Source organism: Heteronotia binoei, chromosome 2 (assembly GCF_032191835.1).
Source record: "Heteronotia binoei isolate CCM8104 ecotype False Entrance Well chromosome 2, APGP_CSIRO_Hbin_v1, whole genome shotgun sequence".
NCBI lineage: Eukaryota > Metazoa > Chordata > Lepidosauria > Squamata > Gekkonidae > Heteronotia > Heteronotia binoei.
Window position 1 is genome coordinate 51,848,910 of NC_083224.1, and position 22,941 is coordinate 51,871,850.

General features: G+C 44.8%; 1 protein-coding gene across 4 annotated transcripts in view; it reads left to right on the top strand.

Moving 5' to 3' along the window:
• The window catches only part of DLGAP4 (DLG associated protein 4), a 422,133-nt gene that overhangs the window by 350,621 nt on the left and 48,571 nt on the right, over nt 1–22,941 (top strand). The window contains exon 1 of one of the 4 annotated variants that reach the window (XM_060230964.1): nt 18,200–18,636. The exons of 2 other annotated variants lie outside the window; for them this stretch is intronic. In XM_060230964.1, coding sequence (XP_060086947.1) covers nt 18,606–18,636 — 31 coding nt within the window. In that variant the 5' untranslated portion in view covers nt 18,200–18,605. One more of the 4 variants, XM_060230963.1, reaches the window with a different exon arrangement.

Below are 22,941 nucleotides of genomic sequence, written 5' to 3' on the forward strand. Positions count from 1 at the left end.
TTAAAGAGCTGCATAACAGAGAGAATTTCTACAGGCACAGATTTCCCCACCAACAGTGGGGGAAATGGCACTGGAGGAGGAGGTGTTTAATCATCCTAACAGTGATGTCTGTCTTGTATTAAAAGCCTTGTAGCTCCTAAAAATATTATGGGTCCATTAATCCATTTTCACCTTTGGAAGAGAATTCCAATTTGGCCTGTCAGCAGGAAACAATAAAGGTTGGGTGAAGGAGTCATTGGAACACTAGGATGTGAGGTGTAGCAGCTGCATTCTTTTCAAGTACCATAAAGTTTTTAAAGAGACAGGTGCCAGGTGAAGACAAGGGCTCTTTTCACTTGAAACCAATTTTCTGTGTAGCGCTTATGGCTGCTGAAAATGCAGAGGCATTTGTCATGGCAATGGAGATTTCCATTGCTCAGCCTTTTGTGGCTGCCATTCCTACCCCAACCCCCATCAACACAGGGTTTCTTTCAGACTTTTAAAAAGATCACTATAGCATTCTAACAGTCTGCTCCAATAATGTACTATTTCCCAGCTCTGAGAGGTTTTTTTGTTTTTAAATTACCAGTATGTCTCTTGCCTTTTTCATTACAAATATGCAGGAACACACAGGAATGCAATTCCAGCTGGCTTTGTGTCAGGGGGTGTGGCCTGATATGTAAATAGGTTCCTGCTGGGCTTTTTCTACAAAAAGCCCTGTGTGACACAATGATGGTGTCAGGGGGTGTGCCCTAATATGGAAATGAGTTCCTGCTGGGCTTTTTCTACAAAAAAATATGTAAGGGAAAATATGCAACCTAGACCTTTCCCTGTATATCTCTGCAACAAAATGGGCTGAAGATTTTTTAATGGAACCTGTGGACTGGTATACTGTTGCAGTACTGTTCTAATTTTATAGTGAGCCATCTATTTCCATTTTTTTCAGCCCTCCATAGAGGGAGGTGGGGTAGGAATGGCAGCCAGAGGGACCGAAGTAACAAAAATGGTGCTCATGTTGGCAGAACCTGCAAAAATGGATGCCTTCTTATCCATGCATCTCCAAAAGGCAATTTGACTATGATTGCTCGAAGAAGAGCATACCAGATCACAGCAAAGCAGGGGCAACTACAGAAACAGGATGAATAGACAATGACATCACATGAATTATCCCCCAAACAACATTGCAGTGAGGAAGCCAAAGCAGAGCAAAGCATCCCTGTAGAAATAGCCCCAATAACAACAAAAGCTACAGTGCTGCAGCTTAAGTGAGAGGAGAGAACAGTGTTTGTGATGATGTGGAAGACCCAGGGGATTGTGGGTGCTAGAAAAATGGGGAAAGGAAATAAAACAAACAACTTAAATGAACTTGGTGTGAGGACATAAGGATATATTCACAAAGCAATACTAAGGATGCTGCTGTGAAGTTATTTATGCGATACAGAAAGTGGAGGAAAGTAATTTTAAATACCCCTCCATGCTAGTCGAAGTGGCTTTTTCATTCAGTGTTCCATTTCATTTTTTGTACAGTGTTAGTTGTTAGCCATTTTATGAATAGTATTATTTGTATCATTTACATATAAGAAGCTGAAATATTACAGTTCTGCACTCCCATTTGACCTTTCTTTCTTGCTGACTTTTCCATCCATTTGCATTCCATTCTTTATTTCTCTCTCTCCCGCCCCCCCAAACATCTTCCTTATGAAAACAAAGCCTCCTACTCACTGCAAACTAAAGCCTGTGTTGTGTTGAGCAGGAAAAATTTAATAACCATCAGATACTTGATAAGCCACACAATGTTCCAATTCTTTCTGTAAATTCAGGTATAGGTTGCACACTATATATGGGTTAGCTCAGATTTGACAGCCAGGAAGACAGGTGAATACCTTCCCTTGATCATGCCACAGATGAAGCCATTGTGCCTTGAGAAGGGGGTAAATAGTGAGACCAGCTCATCTAAGTGACTTATTTTTTTTACTGCTACTTTGAATCACTGGCTTTAATAAAGAAACGCAAGGTACTCCTGGCTGTGTTTCCTTGGGGGATGGGGGGGCTGATAGTTTTGTTCAGTTTTCTCCTTTGTGAGGAAAAAAGAGATAATATATGCTGGGTTTCAGGGGACCCTAGCTAAATGGTTATGCTGGGAAAGAAACAACCTCTGGAAAAATGTAGATTTCGCCATTGCTTAATGTGGACCTGCTGCCCTCTAGGCTCTGTGCTTGGGCTGGACTGACCTGCACTATCATTGTGCATATGAATCCAAAGGCCACTGAGCACTAGGAGTATATTGATTATCAATTAATAAATAGCATTGCTTTTACTAGTATAATACTTCTGTACATTAGTGTATCTACTGTCAGCAGTCTCAGGGTGAAATCCAGCCTCTTGGGGAAATGCAGTTGATCCTCGTGAGTGAAAACTAGAGGGACTGATGACTGTGACCATGATTTATTTATTTATTATTTATTATTTATTTATTACTTTACATTTATATCCCGCCCTCTCCGCAAGCGGACTCAGGGCGGCTTACAATATCATAAAAACAATCAATTCCATAAAACATATAAAACCATAATTCACTTATCAATTTAAAACTATTTGCGCTGTCTCAATCCAGTCTGGCGGTCTTGGGTTCTGACTATGATCGCCAGCTTCTGTAGGATGTCCGGTGGCAGCCCATTTTCAATCAACCAGAAAAGCCTGTCTAAACAGTTCGGTCTTACAGGCCCTGCGGAACGCCGACAAATCCCGCAGGGCCCTTATAGCTTCTGGGAGGGTGTTCCAAAGTTCTGGTGCTGCCACCGAGAAAGCCCTGGATCTTGTTGCGCATAGCCTGGCTTCTTTTGGGCCAGGGGCAGACAGCAGATTTTTTGTCCCTGATCGCAGTGCTCTCTGGGGGATATATGGGGAAAGGCAGTCCCGTAGATAGGCAGGTCCCTGACCATGATGAGACTTCCTGGCTGGGAAAGAGCATCTTGGCCCATGAGGGCCTTCAGTAAGGTTAGTTGCTGACTAGTGATACATGATACAGAACTGATACATTATCACACATGAAAGGTATTGTCGGAATTTTATAGCAAGAGTGCCATTTCGGGAGAGGGAAGATTCAGTAGATGGAGGCTAGATTAATGACAACGTTCTGAGGCCTGTACTTTGATCATTCAAGGTGATTTTTTAAAAGTTATGTTTTAAAAGCATTTGCTGTGATTGTTTTTTAATGCAACATCACAAGCAAAGATGCAGGAGCTCCTGAGGAGTAATCACATGGGGGGGAAGATACACATTCCCCCAACTTAACACTTTCTGTTGAGGTTTCATCAGAAGGATGGGAGCCCATGGTGCTTGGAAGGCATAGATAAAGTTGGATATTCTAAGTAGTTTATTTCCCTTATAACATAGGAAGCAACCTGAATAGCCCAACTTAGCCCAAGCTGGTCAGAACTACACTGCTAAACAGAATTGATCTTGGCTAGTATTTGGATGAGAGGAAGAAGACAGGGGTTGCTACTAGGAGAAAGGCAATGGCAAACCACCGCTGAATGCCTCTTGCCTTCAAAACCTTATGGGATCACCCTAGGTTGGGTGTGACTTGACATCTCTGAGCTTATGTGAAGTATTCTCTCACTACTGAACAGCCACAGCTAGCTCTCAAATGAATTAAGATAGAAAGGAGTGCCAAGAAAGCTTGCACTCCAACAATACCTCCTTTGTTCTAAAGCACTGACAAATATCCTTGATTTTGTGCCTTAGGCAGAAAATGGCCGCTCAGTCCTTGTGAGCATTCTGTGTATCTGGACACAAGTCTGTGTGCCACTGATAAAGCATCTGAGGACCTAGCTTGAGAAGCAGTCCAAATGTGTGACAAAATGGGCAAGGAACAACCTATCACTGCTGTACTGCAGCTCAGCAGCCATCTGTGAAAAGCTGAAGTCCCATAATGAGGCCCATTACTAATCGTATCATCCAGCATTGACCCCTCAATGCCTTTCATGGCAGCAATAATTATTTTTCCCCTTCAAGAGTTTCTTCTTCTTTTTGACCTAGATTCCATCTTCCAGAAATAGCTTTCTCTGAAAACAGGGCAGAGGATTATGCAGTTTTTATGTGAACACCCATAAGCAATGCAGTCTTTTAGTTTAATTTTCTCGCCTGGATCTGTGTGGGAGAAAGTGAGGAAGAGAAATATATAGATTATATAGATTATATTGGGGTGTATGAAGAAAAGCTACTTAATTATATTACAGCCACGTACCTGTGAGTTGTATATTTCATCCATGATCTCTGGGTGGGCAAACATGCTCTTCATTTCCTCAGATTACAGCACTGTTATGTAATGTGACCAGACAGGTTCCTTACATCCTTATCAGTAAAGCTGGCAGAGCTGTGCTTTGCTAGTGAGTTTCTAGCCTGAGTGCAATTAGGCAGTTTTTCATATATCTGTTCTTTATGTATAGCCTGAATATTTCTCTTTTCATCTTGCCTATTCAGTTCTTTTGCCAGATTCATTTACAAGGAAGTGCTGTGTAATATATACACAATCTTTTTTTAAAAGTATACAGATAGCAGAATGTATGCTATGACTATGGTCAATTCTCACTTAATGATGGCCCTCAACTGAAGATGTCAACCCTTGAGAGCACAGAGAAGGCATATATACATGCAGGCAGTGATTGAGAGAATCATCCTGTTGTGGCTGATTTGGTAGCCACTGTAATTATGTGATTGTGGGCTACTCCAGGGTTTCCCAAACTTTTCCCCCCTGTGGCCTGGTTATTTTTACACTTCTCCTTTGTGGCCCACTAAAATTTGGGGGTCGAGCAGGGAGACAGGAATTATGTCATTTCCTGTGGTGCCACTTCCAGGTTAAGAGCCAAGTGATGTCACTTCCAGGGCACTCCCCCAAACCTGCCTCTTCTTCTGAAATAACTTCATTTTCAGAAAAATCTCTCTGAAACTCATGCTGAGCCAAAATGGGGTTGGAAAGTGGACAGTCTGCCACTTTTTCATACATTCCCAGGGTCCTCTCTTTCCACCCCCCACACCTGCATGCACCTATCTGTTTGTATGTTCTTTTCCAGCTTGCAAGCACTCCTAATGCCCATGTTCAATTGCCTGTACCACCTACACACCCCTTCATCAACAGCACTGGCCAGTGTATGCAGTTGGGATGGGAGTGCTGTTGCCATTGCCATCAGGAATGCCAGCACTATGTACCACCCACACTGGGCCCTGGCAGCTGCTCTACCTCAAAATATGCTGACACATTTAGTAGGCCCTTCCTTCAGCTGCTACTACTGGGCACTGCCTCAAGCTACAACCAAGCTTGCTTGGTTTCAAGAAAATCTTTTGTCAGCTATTTTTCCTTGGCTGAAACGCTGGGAAATTGCTGTGAAAGGTAGTCGAGAATTGTGCTGCAATTAATGAATGCATTTCAAGTTATATGAAGTTCATATAAGCACATGAAAGCTCATACATTGAAGAACACTTCATGGGTCTAAAGTGTCAGTGGATTTTGGCTTTTCTCTCAAACACTGGGAGGGGGGAGAAGGAAGGAGAGGAAGCCCAGCTCCTCTCTGCACAACACAGAGACGGATGGAAGGGAGCAAAATGGGACTCAGGCTTTGCAGCCTGTATCAGTCTTCAACCCTAGCTTTTCTCTACACAACACAGAGACGGGGGAAGGAAGGAAGAAAAATGGAGCTCAAGCTTTGCAGCCTGTGTCAGTGCACTTTGCAACCGGTTTGAAACTACATTATTTAGCATGTGTGAGAGCACTTACTATGTCCACAAATCTCTATATGTCTAATGATGACCCCTTCGCATGCAGGTTCATGGGGTTCCATCAAAATATGGCTAATACACAGATAATGCTCATGGTATGAAGTGAAATCATGAATTTACTGGGTGACTTGGCTAAAACAGCTGTACTTTCACATCTCTGACATGGGAACAACAATGGCTCACCTGATGGAGTTGTGATTTGAACAAGATCAGGACTGTAAAGTATTTGGGAACATATCTAAATAGTGGAATCACTGATAAACAGGGGGGGAAAGTAACAACATACACTGTAAAACAGGAGATGTAGCCACAGGCTTTAGCTAGCATTAATGTATCCTCATTGCCCCTCAGGATGTTGAAATTTGTTTTTTAAACATTATACAGTCACAAAAGTTGTGTTTTGTTGTTAGAACTTTGCAGAATGTGTGGTTTTAGAATGATTTCTAGTGACACTCCTCCTGCCATATTCTCTTTCTGGCTTGCATTATCAGATGTCTTAGCAATCATTTTGCCACATGCCTGTATTTTGCAGTGAAACTATTTCATGTGCTTTCTGATCCATCTCCACCCTGTGCAGTCATCTGGTCATCTGGTTAACTTATGTTACATAGTTACTTAACCCTAATGGTGCCAAATAAAGGTTTCCAAATACTGCTGTCCAAGTACAGGAGCCAGGGTCTATAGCAGCAATGTTGTTTTCCCTACTAATTTAGGATGCAATTGTTGGGCTCTCATACGTAAGAACATAAGAGAAGCCATGCTGGATCAGGTCAATGGCCCATCTAGCCCAACACTCTGTCACACAGTGGCAGTAAAACAACAACAGTTGCCATCAAGAGGGTCCACCAGTGCAGCCAGGACATTAGAAGCCTTCCCACTGTTGCCTCCACAAGGACCCAGAATACAGAGCATCACTTGCCTCAGAGTTCCAACTATACCTCTTGGCTGACTATTAATAGCTTGGCTGGCCATCCAATGCCAAACAGCCTTAGGAGGGGGTGGGTATTTTCCAAAAGGAATGGGGGGATTGTCTCTTGAAGACCTCTCAGAGGAAAGCAGAAGTCCCAAGGATGCAACTGTACTCTTTATGGTGACCTTTAAAACAACATGGGTTGATCTGTGCCTTCTTCAGAACTCTTGGGGCACATTTGCATGAAGTGGGGAAGCTGAATCATTCAGTGTGTCAAATTTCCACTTCTCATGTACTCTGCACTGACCTACAGGCCTGCTGCTCTAAGGTATTTCCCTAACCAGAGCTAGCAACCCTGTTGTAAGTATTGTGCAAGCTTTTTTAAATTTACTCTTCTCCTAGGACATCTACTGTAACAATGATATAATATTGGTCTGAGTGGAGAGCAGGGGTGGCTGACGCTTTACAGAAGTTGTCTCTTGTTAGAAGTTCATGTGTTCTCTTCAGTTTGGTTTGCCAGTTTGACACCAGCTGGGAATAGTCCACACCCATTCTGATGAGACTGATACTTCCCTTTTACTGGGTCTTGTTTATTTAATGTGTGTTGTGTGTTGGTTTATTCAGCACATTTTTATCCTGCTTTTCCTCAAAGGAGCTCTCCCCTCCTCCATTTTATCCTCACAACAATCCTGTGAGGTACATTAGACTGAGAGTGACTGACTGACCCATGGTTACCCAGTGCTTTTCATGATGCATGGGGATGGAACCACTTGGATGCATGGGGAATAGGCCACTTCTAGTGAACATTTTAAGCACTATGCCACACTGGCTTATGTATACCTATCTCATGGTTGTTTTTCTGGCCTTATTTTGTAATCATTTATTTATTTTCTCCCAGCACCTTATCGATTTTTACCTCCCTCCATCACTTCCAAGATACACTTGATGTAATTGATAAAGTGGGCTGTGACCCAAAAGATTTGTCTCTTTGATGCCCCAGGATCATTGTTTTAGATACCACAGGCTACCATGGTTGCCCTTGAGAATTTGTTGCTTTTCACATTGTGTACAGTCTGTATTTATGGTAGTATTATATCACCCACAGCCTCATACCAGCAGGGGTAAACTGAGAAGAAAATAAAGGCCTGAAAAAGAGTCCCAGTCCCCCCCCACCACCACCACCAAGGGAAGGGCCAGCCTGTCTGCCCTGTCAGTTCCACACTGTGCATGGCCAAGCCAGGGCAGTGTTTTTGCTAAGCCAGGGCACTGTGCACAGCTGGGCTGGGGCATTGCCTTCACTGACATGGCCAGGCTCTGCTCTACTTGGCACTGGCCTGACCCAGTCCTTTTTGGGGAGCAGGTCATCAGCCCATTGGGAAATGTCCCAGCAGCCTTAATGGTTAACCCTTCCTTGAACACTGTGATCGCACATTTTATTCTTAGCATGTTTTTAGATCCTTCCCCAGTACCATCATTCATTGCAGTTACTCGGGAAGCTACCCCCAATCCAGAACATGTATGCCTTACCTTTCAGGGATATGAAAATTTTGCAGTGCTGTTAAATCACAGACACTGTTTCTAACATCACATTAAATCATGCAACGCAGTAATTAAAAAGTATCTATCTAAATGCAACTGTAAATTGGCAGGAAAAGAAATGTGTATATGGGCCAGACTCCATGTACTTTTTAAAGTTATGCTAGACTATAAAAAGGGGCCAGGCAGGAGGTATGGAACTCACAAGGTGCAAGCTGCCCACTCCCTATTAATTATTACAACTCAGAATAGTTACAACCATCTGTGAAAGCAGCAAATAACTATTCTGAGGGTTTATATAACCCAAACTATTTTTTCCTTGCCATCAAGTCACAGCTGACTTACAGTAATCATGCAGGGTTTTCAAAGCAAAAGACATTCAGTTTGCCATTGCCTGCCTCTGTGTAGCACCCCCCTTGACTTCTTTGGAAGTCTCCCATCGACATACTAACTCAGGCTGAACCTGCTTAGCTTCTGAGATCTGATGAAAGCTGACTGGCCTGACTATCCAGTTCAGAACACAACTAATTAGAAACACAATAATATCGGAATCCCTCAGGGCTTTTTCTACAAACAGGAACTTATTTGGATATTCGGCCACACACCCTTATCTCTCACCATTGTTTCACACAAGGCCTTTTTGTAGAAAAAGCCCAGCAGGAACTCACTGGCACATTAGGCCACACCCCTTGACACCAAGCCAGACAGAACTGCATTCCTGTGCATTACTGCTCAAAAAAAGCCCTGGATCAGTCCCTATTCCTTCCACTGCCTAGTACACGTCCCTTCCCCTTTAACAGGTGACAACCCTGGAAGATGCTTATAACAGGCAGAAAACATCAAAATGTGTTTACATTTTTCTTAGTGAGCACTACAGAGCCTTAACATTCTAGTCTGAAGCTGTCCATATTTCAAATTGATGCACTCTATTCTATATTGATAAAAGGATTGCTGGATCCCTACCAGGGGCTCTTATCTTTAATTTTTAACACTAGATCAGATTGATGTATGCATATTTATTCTACTCATGAAGACTAAAGAGTGTCCAAACCATGAGTGCTTGCTTTTGGCCTTTTTTTCTACTGTATTCCAATTTCCATCTCTTAAAAGCCAGACTTTATATATCTCAGCAGAGCACAGTACAATCAGTGGAGTGTAAATAAATCACAAGGCTAACTGGCCATTTGGAATACCAAGCAGTTCAAGGAACACATATGCTTCCTGCCTGACCTAGCTCAAGGAACAAGATGACCTGCCAAGCCATAATGCTTGCCTAATTTTTGGCTACAGCAAGAGGAAAATATTTTTATGACCATCTTTTGCTCTGTGTAATTCATTCCTCCTTCATGGACAGTTTGAAAAAGATTATTATTGTACTGTATACTGTCACTGAGACACTTATATTTTAGGGCATGCTGCCTGTTGTGACCCTAAACCAAGGTTCTCTAATGTGGCTGACACTTTACCTGGTACCTGCCAAGTGTTTTCAGAAAGTGGATGGGGCTAGGGTTGCCAAGTCCCTCCGCCGTTGCAGTGGGGGACTTGTTCTTCGTACACACAAAACACACGTAGCACAATGACATCACCCAGAAGTGACATCATCATGCCAGGGGCATAGCACTAGGAATGCTCTGTGAGTAGCAATAAAACTCTATGGTGCCATAGAGTTTTACCATGATTCCTAGTGTCACACCAGAAACACTCTACAGTTCGTGGTAAAACTCTATGGTACCATAGAGGATTTTAGTGTGAGTCCTAGAGCGTCCCTGGCATACCATCCCCAGTGCGATGACATCACTTCCAGGTGATGTCATCACACCAGGGATGGCGTACACTGATGGGGCTCTTCGGGGGTGGGTATCCCCCTGGCAACAAGCTCCCTGCCGGCGGGTTGGGGCCCTCCCAGGTGGGGGATCCCCCACCCCTGGCAGGAGCTTGACAGCCCTAGATGGGGCTCTTGCCTAGCACAGCTTCTGATTGGCTGCTGAAGATCTGATTGGCTGTACAGATTAAAATAATGTTGCTTTCGTGGAAGCTACCACCACAGTGTTGGTTTTATTTTATCTCTCACTTCTCTTTCCCAGTGTATTGCTTAAACCACTGCTCTTTTTCCCTGTACTTGAACTCTCTCTCTCTCTCTCTGGTAAAATCCTGCCCAAGACCAACACCATCGGGTGTATCACTGTAGCATGCCAAGCAGCCAGGGCAGGTGGATAAGGACCTGTGCAATCTCTCTAATTCAGGTGTGGTGAACCTCCGTCTCGAGGGCCGTATGCAGCCCTCAAGGTCACTTGGTGTGGCCCTCAGGGATTGCTGGGCTGAACCGAGCCATGTGGCAGCCTCTCTGGGGCCTGGCTGGCCAGCGAGGATCGTGGGGCCCAGCCGCACTGTGCAGCAGCCTCCCCAGGGCCTTGCAGGGATCAGAGGGCCCAGATGTACTGTGTGGCAGTCTCCTTAAGGCCTGGCTGGCCAGCCAGAATTGCTGCAGGTCCTGGAAAAGCTACTGTCACAGTTCAGTTTGCACTTGATTATCCCAGATGGTGGGGCCTATTATGCTAATGAGTGTGTGACCTAATGTGCTAATATTAGGGGATGTGGTCTAATATGCTACTGAGTTCCTGCTTGGCTTTTTCTACAAAAAACCCTTGGACCTATGCATTTGCCTAGGGCGGCAGGCCGGGTGTGTGTGTGTGTGCGTGTGCGCCAGATTAGGCTCTCCCCACATGACTTCAAATAGAAAAACAATTATTTGCATTAATTTTGCTGACTTGAATCATTCTCCCTTGGCAGAGCGCTGTTTTTTAAGTTGATAATTTTTATGGCCCACGAATGGTGTTATAAATATCCATACGGCCCTTGGCAGAAAAAAGGTTCCCCACCCCTGCTCTAATTGAACAGCTTTAGTTCTCAGGCACAAACTCAGGGTACTACAAGAACAGAGCTAGGTTCACTAAGCAAAATAAACAAAAGGAAAGTTACTAACCAGGTACTTACCATCTATGGTATTTGTTAGCTGTTAGTGCATCTGCAACTATCTTTAGCATCTATCCTCAAATATTCAGGAGTTTCCCAATGCACAGTTTGCAGCCCTGCCTAGGGGAATGCTGTTTGCCATGTTAGGAAACATTGGTGAATCCCAGAAGTATGCCTGAAGCCCCTAAAAGGGCAAACAGAGGCATCACAGAGCCATTTCAAGCCCCCAAAACAGGCCAGGGGGAGGCTGAAGACCTTTTCCTTATGTGCCACAATCATGATCCAAACCGAGCACCATGTTTCCAGAAACACAGTAGGGAACTCACAAATGCGCAAGGATTCTGTGGGCCTGTAGAGTATCTATGGGAAATTGTAATGGATAGTTAGGCCCTCTGGGTTATTCATCTCAGAGGGCCTAACCCTCTGTGGGGTTGCCAAGTCCAATTCAAGAAATATCTGGGGGCTTTGGGGGCGGAGCCAGGAGACTTTGGGGGTGGAGCCAGGAACAAGGGTGTGACAAGCATAATTGAACTCCAAGGGAGTTCTGGCCATCATATTTAAAGGGACAGCATACCTTTTAAAATGATGATCTGTAACATTAGCCAATCCCAGAGGTTTGAAGGATGCTGTTGGAATGACTGTGTTAGTGGAATCAATGAAGTTCAGAGAAGCGCAGATATCCCTGAGAGGATGTTACTGAGATCTTTCCATGCCTTGTCGACATCAGCAACAGAGTCCTGAAACCAGACCCAGAGTTCGGCTCCAGCAGGAGCTTGTAGGTATGGCTGCCCCCAACTCTGTGTTCGCCAGAAGCCCTGAGTGAGGGAGAGATGCAACTCGTGCACTGAATACTTAGAGATGAGCTGTCCCAAAGCTATTCCTAGTGAGAAACGCCCTCCCGCTGCAAGTCTGAGTCCCAGCGCATCCGGAACTGAAAAGTGGCGGCCAGGTCACCGGAAGGGAGGGGACTAAGCAATAATTCCTCTCTCAAGGAATTGCGGCGGGGCTCAGCCGCTGTCGCTGCAAGCGCCAGCACCAGGAGCAAAAGCCCCAGCAGTGCATTGCAAAAAAACCCCCCAGGACCAAGTGGAGGAGGAGGAGGGGGGGGCAGCCCCACAACAGGCCCAAGTGGGACGCCCCCTCGGGCATTGCACCCCCCACACACTGCTGCAATGCCATCTCTGCCTCCCCCCTCCAGCCGCTCCGGGCAAACAAACAAACAAACAAAAAAACACACCTTCCTTCCTCCTGCATTTGCAAAGCCCTGCCATTGCAAAGGTGCTACCCGCCGAGAAGGGCGCTTCTTCCCCCTCTGCCTCTTTTTTTGCAATGCTCTTTTTTTCTTTCTTGCTGTACCCACCTATTTCCTCAGGCCCCGGGGAGGGCGGGAAAAGGGGGTTGCAAAGCTCGGCCCTGTTGCAAGGAGGAGGAGGCGCGTTTGGCTGCCTCTGCTTTGGGTGGGGGATGGGTTGCGCCAGGAGGATGTCTCCTCCCACCCCCAGGTCAAGGCGAGGCGCTGGCAGCATCGGCCAACCTTCCCTCCCACCCCCACCCCAAGCCTGGAGGCGGGGAAAGAGGCGGCGACGGAAGTGCCGCCTGAATGCCTCCACCATCCCCTTCTCTAATTTTACCTCAGAGGGGAGGGGAGGGGAGTGGAGCCGGTGACCCGCTGCACTGCTGCCGCCTCTTCTCACCTTCACCTTAGCTGCTGCTCCTCTGAGACGGGCTCAGCAGCCTCCGAAGGAGCCGGACTCATGGCTCGCCACACTTCTTGGCACCGTTCCCCCCTCCCCCCGCTTCCATTTTTTTGGAGGGCGGGGGAAGAGGCTGCGAATTCAGGGGTCCCCCGCCAGGGCGGGAAGTTTGGGAAGCCTAACCCTCTGGGTTATTCATTTAGAAAAAGTGCCCCAAAACAAGTGTCAAATAAAATTGCCAAAAGTGATATAGACTATATGTACTTGATGTAACATATTCTAAACAAGCAGAAAATGTTTTAAATTCACATATAGTCATTTAGAAAAAGGAACTGTATATTCAAGAAAAACAAATTCAAACTGCCGTTTCCAAAATGTATAAGGTCATAAGTGAATCTCTTCTTTAAAAAAAATAAATTCAGAGTCAAGATATAAAATTGAATGTCCCAATTTACATATACACACATAGATTTTTGTACCCTGGATCTGCATCAGCATTAATTTTTAATAGAATAATCCACTGTTTCAAGTTTTTATATATATCTATACTGTGATGAATTGTATCTCTCTGACATACTGTGCAGCTTGCTTTTAAACTATACACAAATGACTCTACTTTGTATCTCAGATGGTCTTTTAGCCCTAAGCACAAAACCGCACATAATTATACTTGCATATAATGGGCTTTACTTGAAACCTGCTGTGCAAAATCACTTGCCAACAGCAGAAAGGTCACCTCTAGACTGACTGTCTGGCCACAAGCCCTCAGTATATTTTGTATCATGCAAATGAAAGAAAGAATTAAATTTGTGTAGTTTTCCTTAATGAATTGCTTTTCAAATTATATTGTAGGCAAAAAAATAAACATCACCCTTTAATACTTTTGGTTGGTTCAAAAACATGTAAAGCAAGACGAGAAAACATCTCTCCCCACCCCCCTTTTTCCCCCATAGTAGTCTATGTCAATAATGAAATGCCTTGTTTAACACACTGGAGACATTGGCCCTCAGATAGGTCACCAATCACCATCCTCTTCCTTGGGACCAAAGCAATAAGTTCCTTGGATTTCAGGCTGAGGGAAGATGGTTTCCCTTTATGGAGACCAATGGGCAGGATACAGATGACCATTGTGGTTTGGATATCCTGAGGTAGAGCCATAAGGTTGAATACAACCTTCTTATGACGGGAAAGGTGCAGGACAGAATACATGAGAACAGTGCAGATTATCCAATGCTTCGTGGGTTCACTTAGGCAAGGAGAGCCCAGGAGGGGGATCGTTAAAGTCTTTGCCATAAAATTAGCCTGCATTGTGCTCATTTATCTAGCTGTAAACCCCGCTAAACGTAGTGTGGTTATTTCTTCCATATGGTGTGCTGGAGAATCAAAGAAATACAAGATTGTGAAACTTGTTTATTTTACTTGCTGTGAATCTGTCTTTTTGCTGCCATGTTAAAAATGAATCTAGAGAGAAACCATTGTAGAAACCCATGTATTGGATTGAATCCAGGCCCCCCCCCTTTTTTTTTTGCTCAGTCTCACCCAGTTCTCCTCGTCACTAGTCCTTAGTCCACATGGTTTTTGTCTGTGCTGCTCCCATGAGCCCCAGCATAGCTTTTTTGGTAGTCAGAAGGGACCCGCTCCTTACTTTTTCACCAAAGCAAAGCTGATGGGATCCAACACATTATTTATAATTGCAAGCATGGAATTATACAATTACAAGCATGGAACCTGGTATTTCAGTCTTATCAGTTGTCTTTCCTTTTTAAATATTTTATTCTATTTTTCTAGCACTCACGGTTGCTGAGAAAAGATCGGAAATTTCTGGGTACTGTCTAGTGAAAACTATGACATTTTCCAGAAGCTAAAACTGAATAGAAACTCCATGGCATGTTTTGTTAAAGGAGGGCTCCTTAGGCTTCTGAGTTTAGGTAGAGTGGGAGAATACTTTCTTCCCATGGATTTAGTGATGCCACAAGCATAAATAATTTTAAAAGGGGGCTAGACAGATTCATGGAAGAAAGATCCATCCATGGCTAGTAGTCATGGTGAGTAAAGGGAACTGCCATGTTCAGAGGCAGCAAACCTCTGAATACCAGTGCCAGGAGGCAGGGCTTTTTTGGTAGAACATGCCCAGCCTGAACTCATTTGCATAATAGGCCATGCCCCCTGATGTCATAAGAACATAAGAGAAGCCATGTTGGATCAGGCCAATAGCCCATCGAGTCCAACACTCTGTGTCACACAGTGGCCAAAAAAATTATATATATAAATACACACACTGTGGCTAATAGCCACTGATGGACCTCTGCTCCATATTTTTATCTAACCCCCTCTTGAAGCTGGCTATGCTTGTAGCTGCTACCACCTTCTGTGGCAGTGAATTCCACATGTTAATCACCCTTTGGGTGAAGAAGTACCTCCTTTTATCCATTCTAACCCGACTGCTCAGCAATTTCATCGAATGCCCATGAGTTCTTGTATTGTGAGAAAGGGAGAAAAGTACTTCTTTCTCTACCTTCTTCATTCCATGCATAATCTTGTAAACCTTTGTCATGTCACCCTGCAGTCGACGTTTCTCCAAGGTAAAGAGCCCCAAGCGTTTTAACGTTTCTTCATAGGAAAAGTGTTCCAAACCATTAATCATTCTAGTTGCCCTTTTCTGCACTTTTTCCAATGCTATAATATCCTTTTTGAGGTGCGGTGACCAGAATTGCACACAGTATTCCAAATGAGACTGCACCATCGATTTATACAGGGGCATTATGATACTGATTTGTTTTCAATTCCCTTCCTAATAATTCCCAGCATGGCGTTGGCCTTTTTTATTGCAATCACACAGTCTTGACATTTTCAGTGAGTTATCTACCACGACCTCAAGATCTCTCTCTTGGTCAGTCTCTGCCAGTTCACACCCCATCAACTTGTATTTGTAGCTGGGATTCTTGGACCCAATGTGCATTACTTTGCACTTGGCCACATTGAACCTCATCTGCCACGTTGACGCCCACTCACCCAGCCTCAACAGATCCCTTTGGAGTTCCTCACAATCCTCTCTGGTTCTCACCACCCTGAGCAATTTAGTGTCATCTGCAAACTTGGCCACCTCACTGCTTACTCTCAACTCCAAATAATTTATGAACAAGTTAAAGAGCATGGGACCCAGTACTGAGCCCTGTAGCACTCCACTGTGAAGACTGCCCATTTATACTCACTCTCTGCTTCCTATTAATTAGCCAGTTTTTGATCCACAAGAGGACCTGTCCTTTTACTCCATGACTCTCGAGCTTACTAAGGAGCCTTTGATGAGGAACTTTATCAAAAGCTTTCTGAAAGTCAAGGTAAACAATATCTATCGGGTCTCCTTTGTCCACATGTTTGTTCACCTCCTCAAAGAAGTGTAACAGGTTAGTGAGGCAAGATCCTCCCTTACAGAACCCATGCTGAGTCTTCCTCAATAACTCATGTTCATCAATGTGCCTACTCATTCTGTCCTTGATAATGCTTTCTACCAACTTTCCCGGTATTGAAGTCAGACTGACTAGCCTGTAGTTTCCCGGATCTCCTCTGGAACCCTTTTTAAAGATGGGGGTGACATTTGCTACCTTCCAGTCCTCAGGAACGGATGTCAATGAAAGATTACAGATTTTTGTTAGAAGATCCACAAGTTCAACTTTGAGTTCTTTCAGAACTCTTGGATGTATGCTATCTGGACCTGGTAACTTATGAGTTTTTAATTTGTCTATCAGTTGTAGGACCTCCTCTCTTGTCACCATTGTTTCACACAGGGCTTTTTTGTATCAAAAGGAACTCATTTGCATATTAGCCACACCCCTGACACCAAGCCAGCTGGAACTGCATTCCTGAGTGTTCCTACTAAAAAAAAGCCCTGCCAGGAGGCAATATCAGGGGAAGGTCTCAGCCCCTATGCCCCATTGGTCACCCACCAGAGGAAATTATTGGCCATTATGTAAGATAGGATGCTGAACTAGATGGAGCATTTGATCTCACAGAGCTGTTCTTATGCCTATATAGATGGCTTAAGATGCTGGTAGGGCCCAAACATTATTTCCCTGAGCTCAGGCCATCCTCCCTGATTCCATGTTACAATATTATGAGCCTTATACTGAATCAGACCTTTGGTCCATCAAAGTCAGTATTGTCTTCTCAGACTGGCAGCGGCTCTCCAGGGTCTCAATGATGATGCCTGCTAAGGCCAAGGCATTCTGTGATGAAAGTTTCCCCCCTCTGTGAAAGTGCTGACTAGTCACAGGCAGGTGGTGAGGCTGTACCTGGCTACTTTCCAGCTAAAAGGGAGATGGCCAGCAAGGGTCTTCTTGCCTGTGACCCATTCCAAGAAATTAGAAGTACAAAATTCTCATCCTGTGGAGACCTTTGCCACCTCCAGCTATTTGCCTGAAGTAATCCCTCCAAACCCATCATATTAGCATCCACAGCAGAGTGGCATTTGGAGAGTTAGCTGGTGCCCTCTGTATGCTTGGATGGGATCATGGAGCAGCGTTGGGCAACTGGTTGAAGTTGCAGGAGGAAAACAAAGGGCGAGGGTGTGTATTGCAGCGCCTTCATTTCAAGCAGCGCATCTCTGCGGTGAAATGCATCCCTTGGTTGTATCCGGAGATATACTTAGCCTCTTGAGCGCGCGTCGCACCCCCTCCTCCCGCCATCTGCATCTCCCCCTCCCTGCCAGAGCTCCCGGGGTTCACACACCTGTTAGCCATCTGTCTGCGCATGCAGATCTTTTCCCCTCCCTCCTCCTTTGTAGGAAGCAAGGCCGGCGTATCGCAGCCGAAACACAAGCTGTTAACACCTGCGGGGGTTTCGACCTGCCCCCGCCTCTTCTTCCACGCGAGGCTTCGCTCTCCTCCTCGACACGCGCGCGCCCGCCCGCTCCCTCTCCCACTCCCTCGTTGGCTGGAGCCAAGAGCGAAGCGTCTTGTGAGCATGTGCGGAATACTAGCTGGAACTGGTTTCGCAGCCCTGCCTGAGACGGAGGGCGCTTGTGAGCTGGAGCGGCCGCTGGCTCTGCCTTCCCTACAGCGCTCGGTGCAGCAGCAGTAGCGCCCTCCCCCTTCCCGCCTTTCCTTGGGCAGCTGGGGCAAGGCTTCTTCCACCGTCTGGCGGCGCCGCTGCTCTCTTGGCATCCGCGCTTCTACAGCTGCCGGCGCCCTGCTGCAGCCGCGGCATCTTCCGCTCCCCTCGCCCCTGAGCCCGGCGCGCCCCGAGGGAAAGTGGGCGTGGCGAACCCGGGGCTTTAACCCAGATGCTCCTCCCCTTGGAAGTACATAACAGGAGCGGATGGGGCTGGCTGAGTGAGGGAGGAGGGTGAGTGCGCCTTTTTTTCTCCGCTGCTGCCCGTGCGTCTCTGTCACTTTGTATCTTTTCAGCACCGGTCAGCTCGGCTGCCCTTGCCTGCCTCAGAGCCGGATCGCCACAGGGCAGGCCCAACACCTTCACCACCACAGCAAGCCGGCAGCCAGCTCTGCCGCCCTCTTCCTTCCTCGGCCGGGGAAAGCTGCTGCTTGTTGTTTTCTCAATGAACATGGTGAAACCCGCCTCTGTCCTTCTGCCGCTGTAGTGATTCCTCTCTTCTCCCCCTCCAGAGAGAAAGGAAGAAGAGCCTCCTCTTCGCCCTTCTCCCCACCATCATCTCAACTCTCTCTCTCTCTCTCTCTGTTCTTCCTTTTCTCCGTCGTCCCCCCACCCTCTTTGTGTCTCTCATGGCTTTGTGTCTGGAGCTATTTAAACAATGTGAGTGGACAAGATTTCTGTGGTTTTCATTATGGCATGCACATCTCGGGATGGCTTGTGTGGACGACCCTCTGGCTCTCAAGGTTGTGCTTCTTCTGGGGCTGCTCTTTCCTTTTTCCTTTTTTTTTGTCGTGCTGTCACTTGAATGCATTCATTATGTGACTTCTGCATATAGACATGTAGTTTAATGTGCTAGCTATGCCTTTATGCAAAGGAAAATGTTCATTTCCTGTTGTGAGCAAATTGCCTTGGATATAGAGCTGAGTAAGTGGGTGGGGGTCGGAGTAGCTTGCTTGACTGTAGGAAAGGCTTAGTTTTCTATGCTTCTCCACACCTCCTGCCGATCTAATTGCATTTTCAGATAAATCCTGAGCTTGAGAGTGGCTTGCATCATTTTTGGGGGGGGGGGGCGTGTATGGGAGGGAGAGTGCACAAGTCTCCCCCCTTCCCACCCAGTGCATGGCTCTGTGCTTGATATAAAGGATTGTTGTTCTTTTACTGTGATATATTTAAGCTACTTGTGACCTTCCAGATCATGACAGGATATGGTATCATTTTCCTATATTTATATCCTGTCAAACTTAAAACGTGAGGCTGTGTGTGTTTGCTGCTGCCAGAGTAATGCCATGACACAGATTGGTGGTTAATCAGCTAGACTTTCCTTAACAATGGTGCTATTTTATAACTTGTACCACTTTGGGAGTTCCTGTATTTTGTGTGTGTGTGACTTACAAGTCTCCTGCCACAGATCTGTATAGTCACTACAGTATTCTACCCTAAGGTGAAGTCAGCCAACAAAATCTGCATGAATTTTTTAAAAACTTAAAAGCTACTGGTTAAAAATCTTTCAGAATACATGTTGCCTAAAGGTACAAAGTAGAGGAAACAGTGGCATGAAAATGTGTGTGTAATCTCTGCTTTAGTCTATTAAATTTGATTTCATGGAGATGAAATCTGTAGGTTTATGTGTGTGTTTTAAGATGAGGGGAATATAATGAAGAAAATCAGGTTGTGCAAAAAAGAATACTGCAAACCAATGATTTTTTCCTGTCCAACAGCAAAACTTCATAGTAAGATGATTCTCCAAGCTCAGATTTGTTTACAGGAATGCTGTTGTGCTGTGAAATGTTAATGACTGTTTCAGGGGAGTTGGCTTGGGGAAAAAAGATTAAAATATAGTATATTTATAAACACAGGAAGCTGAGTTGAATCTGTAAAAAATACACACAGCTCTGGCTCCCCATAAGACCTGTCCTTCAGTTTTTTCTTTTTCTCCTTGCCCCAATGTGCTCACAAGTATTTTTCACCCAGTTTGATGTAGTGGTTAAGTGTGCGGACTCTTACCTGGGAGAACCAGGTTCGATTCCCCACTCCTCCACTTGCACCTGCTGGAATGGCCTTGGGCCAGTCATAGCTCTTGTAGGAGTTGTCCTTGAAAGGGCAGCTTCTGGGAGAGCCCTCTCAGCCCCATCCACCTCACAGGGTGTCTGTTGTGGGGGTGGAAGATAAAGGAGATTGTGAGCCGCTCTGAAACTCGGAGTGGAGGGCGGGATATAAATCCGATATCATCATCATCATCTGATGAACTTTTAACTGATAACAAAATTGTCTGGGGCCACAAATTATCCCAAAATAAGCTACCTGCCTTGTTATCTGTGTACAGCAGCAGGAAGGGACAGGAGTGTGCTCATATCCTTCATTTAATGTGCTGACTTATTTCTCCTAGTGCAAGAGACACTAGACTTGCCTTCCCAGCAGTTCTTTTTCATGGCAAGAGCTTGCTTACATGAGCTGGTTTCCATAACAAAGTATCCCCTTGTCAGTTACAATTGAAGATGTTGTGGTGATGCATTGTGTTTACAGAGGAAAGTAAGCCTGAAATGCCTCTTAGGTTGGACTAATGAGTCCTTAATTGGCCAGAATATTGCCTCAGTGATCTCTGCCTAGCTCTGCCTCATGAAAAGTTCTCCTTGGGTAGAGAGGCAATGTGGAATAAAGCTGGCATCTCAGGGTGATTGTACGATCTGTATGAGCATAGACCCAGATTTCAAGGATTTGGTGGCTCTCACTATAAAAAGTGGAATATGCTGCATGCTGGGGTTGACAAATGGTCCTTATTGCACAACAGCCCCATAGAGCAGACTGGCTGTCCCTTGCTTCAGAACAGGTGCTTTGCTTCCAGAAAGTCTCTGATAAAGTGGATTGTCTTTGCTGTGGCCATACTGATTGCTTGCTATGGGAATTCCTGTGGGGAGTTCTGGAACCACTATAGTAAAAAAAAGCAACCCAATGCATGAATCAAGCACATAGATGGGTAGTGAGGTGTGAAACCTGAAGCTGAACATAATGCTTTGCCAGCCTTGTAAACTAAGTGGTGTCAAGCTAAGTCAGCATTTGAATGCAGGTCAGTACTGTAACAGGCTGATAAGGAGTGCTGAAGCTTTCAGAAAGCAATACTGGTATCTTATATCAAATTCTTCCTGGGTACTCTTGTGTCTGGTGGGGCTACTGTTTCTGTTTTAAAAACCTGAGTTACATGGCTCTCCAAAAATTCAGGACAGGGGTATTCTGGCTTGTGTAGGTAATTGTTTTTATGTTTTGTAAGTCTAACTTTTATGAATTGATATGTGGCTTTCCGTTCTTCTGCTAATGGTGTTACCCTTTGTTTGAATAGCTAGTGTGTTTGTCTCAGATGAGAGAGATTTGGGCAGCAAGCTAAAGCAATTTGGGGAAAGATGTAGCAGCAAATCCTGGCCAAGATGAGAAATGTGCCTTGTGTAGATGGTGCCCCTCTTAAAGGTGGTGTTGGGAAGTAATTCTTGAAACAGCATTCATCTGGAGTTAAAGACCTCCTGGCTCACCTCAGTGTGTGTTAGCATTCATTAGAGGGATCGTCTTCAGAAGCACTGCTGTATCTTGGCAACTCAAAGTGCTGTCAGATTGCAGTTGATTTATGGCAATCCTGTAGGTTTTCAAGGCAAAAGACTGAAAGAAGGGTTTCTCCATTGCTTGCCTCTGCCCAGCAACTCTGGACTTTTTTGGTGTCTCCCATCCAAAGACTAACCAAGTTCAACCCTGCTTAGCTTCCAAGATCTGATGAGATCAGGCTAGAATGGCATAAATTGCCACAGGGTGCTTTATCTAACTACTGCTAAAATGTACTCTGGTTATTTTTATATTCATTTTAATTTCTGCCTTTATCAAAGGCCAACATACAGAGTCCTGCAATATTGTTTTCATGCTACCTAGCCTTACCTCTCACATTGAAGAAATAAATTCTTGGTCAAAATGTGAATGTAATTCAGAAGTCTGGTTTCTATTCCATAATAATAATCTGGGGTGTGTCCTTTCTAGCCAAATGTAATGGAAGCACTGACTAACAAAGAAAAAATAATGCAACAAGGAACAGAGGCCTGCCCCCTCCCCTTTCCATTTCTGGCCAGGAGAGGTGACAACTTATTAAGAAATTTGTTTCTCTGTTTACATCTGAACTGATTTTTTTTTTAAAATCAAGGATTACAAAGTATCCCACAACTTGTGACTAACATATATACATATACTAATGGATATTTGAATGTGCCAACAAGATTACTTACCTTAGAGAAGATTTCAACTGTTTTCTTTGTTACATTTTTATAAGATTTGTTGTCAAAACAAAAGCTCTATTTGCTAGTTTGTTCCAAAGATGACAGAGCAGTTATTGCAATGTAGTGGCTCAGGACTTACCTGCACACAACAAGGGAAGATCCGTGAGTGGATTTCATGCTGTTTTAAAAACTGAACACTGAGTCCATTAGATCTGGGCTGTGGTTCAAGGGGGTTAAGCCTTTCCCTTGCACTGTTCTTGCCCTCTTATTTTCTCCCACCACTGCTTTTTATCATGTAGAAAGAGTATATAAATACCATATGGAATATAGGTGTAGGTGTATTTTCTCCTGCAAGGAACATTACAGCTGGTAGGGAAGGGGCCACCTTTCTCCTATATGGTAGTCTCAGTCTTAATTCAACAAGGAAGCAACTGTCTGCATTGAAGAACCTGAGGATCTATGTATCTACTAACCCTGAACCTCACAGCATAATCCTAAACAGAGGTACACCCTTCTAAATCCATTGACTTCAGTGGGCCTAGAAGGATGAAGCTTCATTTAAGATTCATTTAAGAGTCCTCTAGAGATTTTAAAACGAAAAGCCTCTTGCTAATCAGATCTTGCAGCTCTTTCCTACCATTAGTGGATTGACTACAAGGCCATGTAAACAACAGACTGCCACCCTTTTTCATGAAGTTAAATAATAAGGGAACCGATT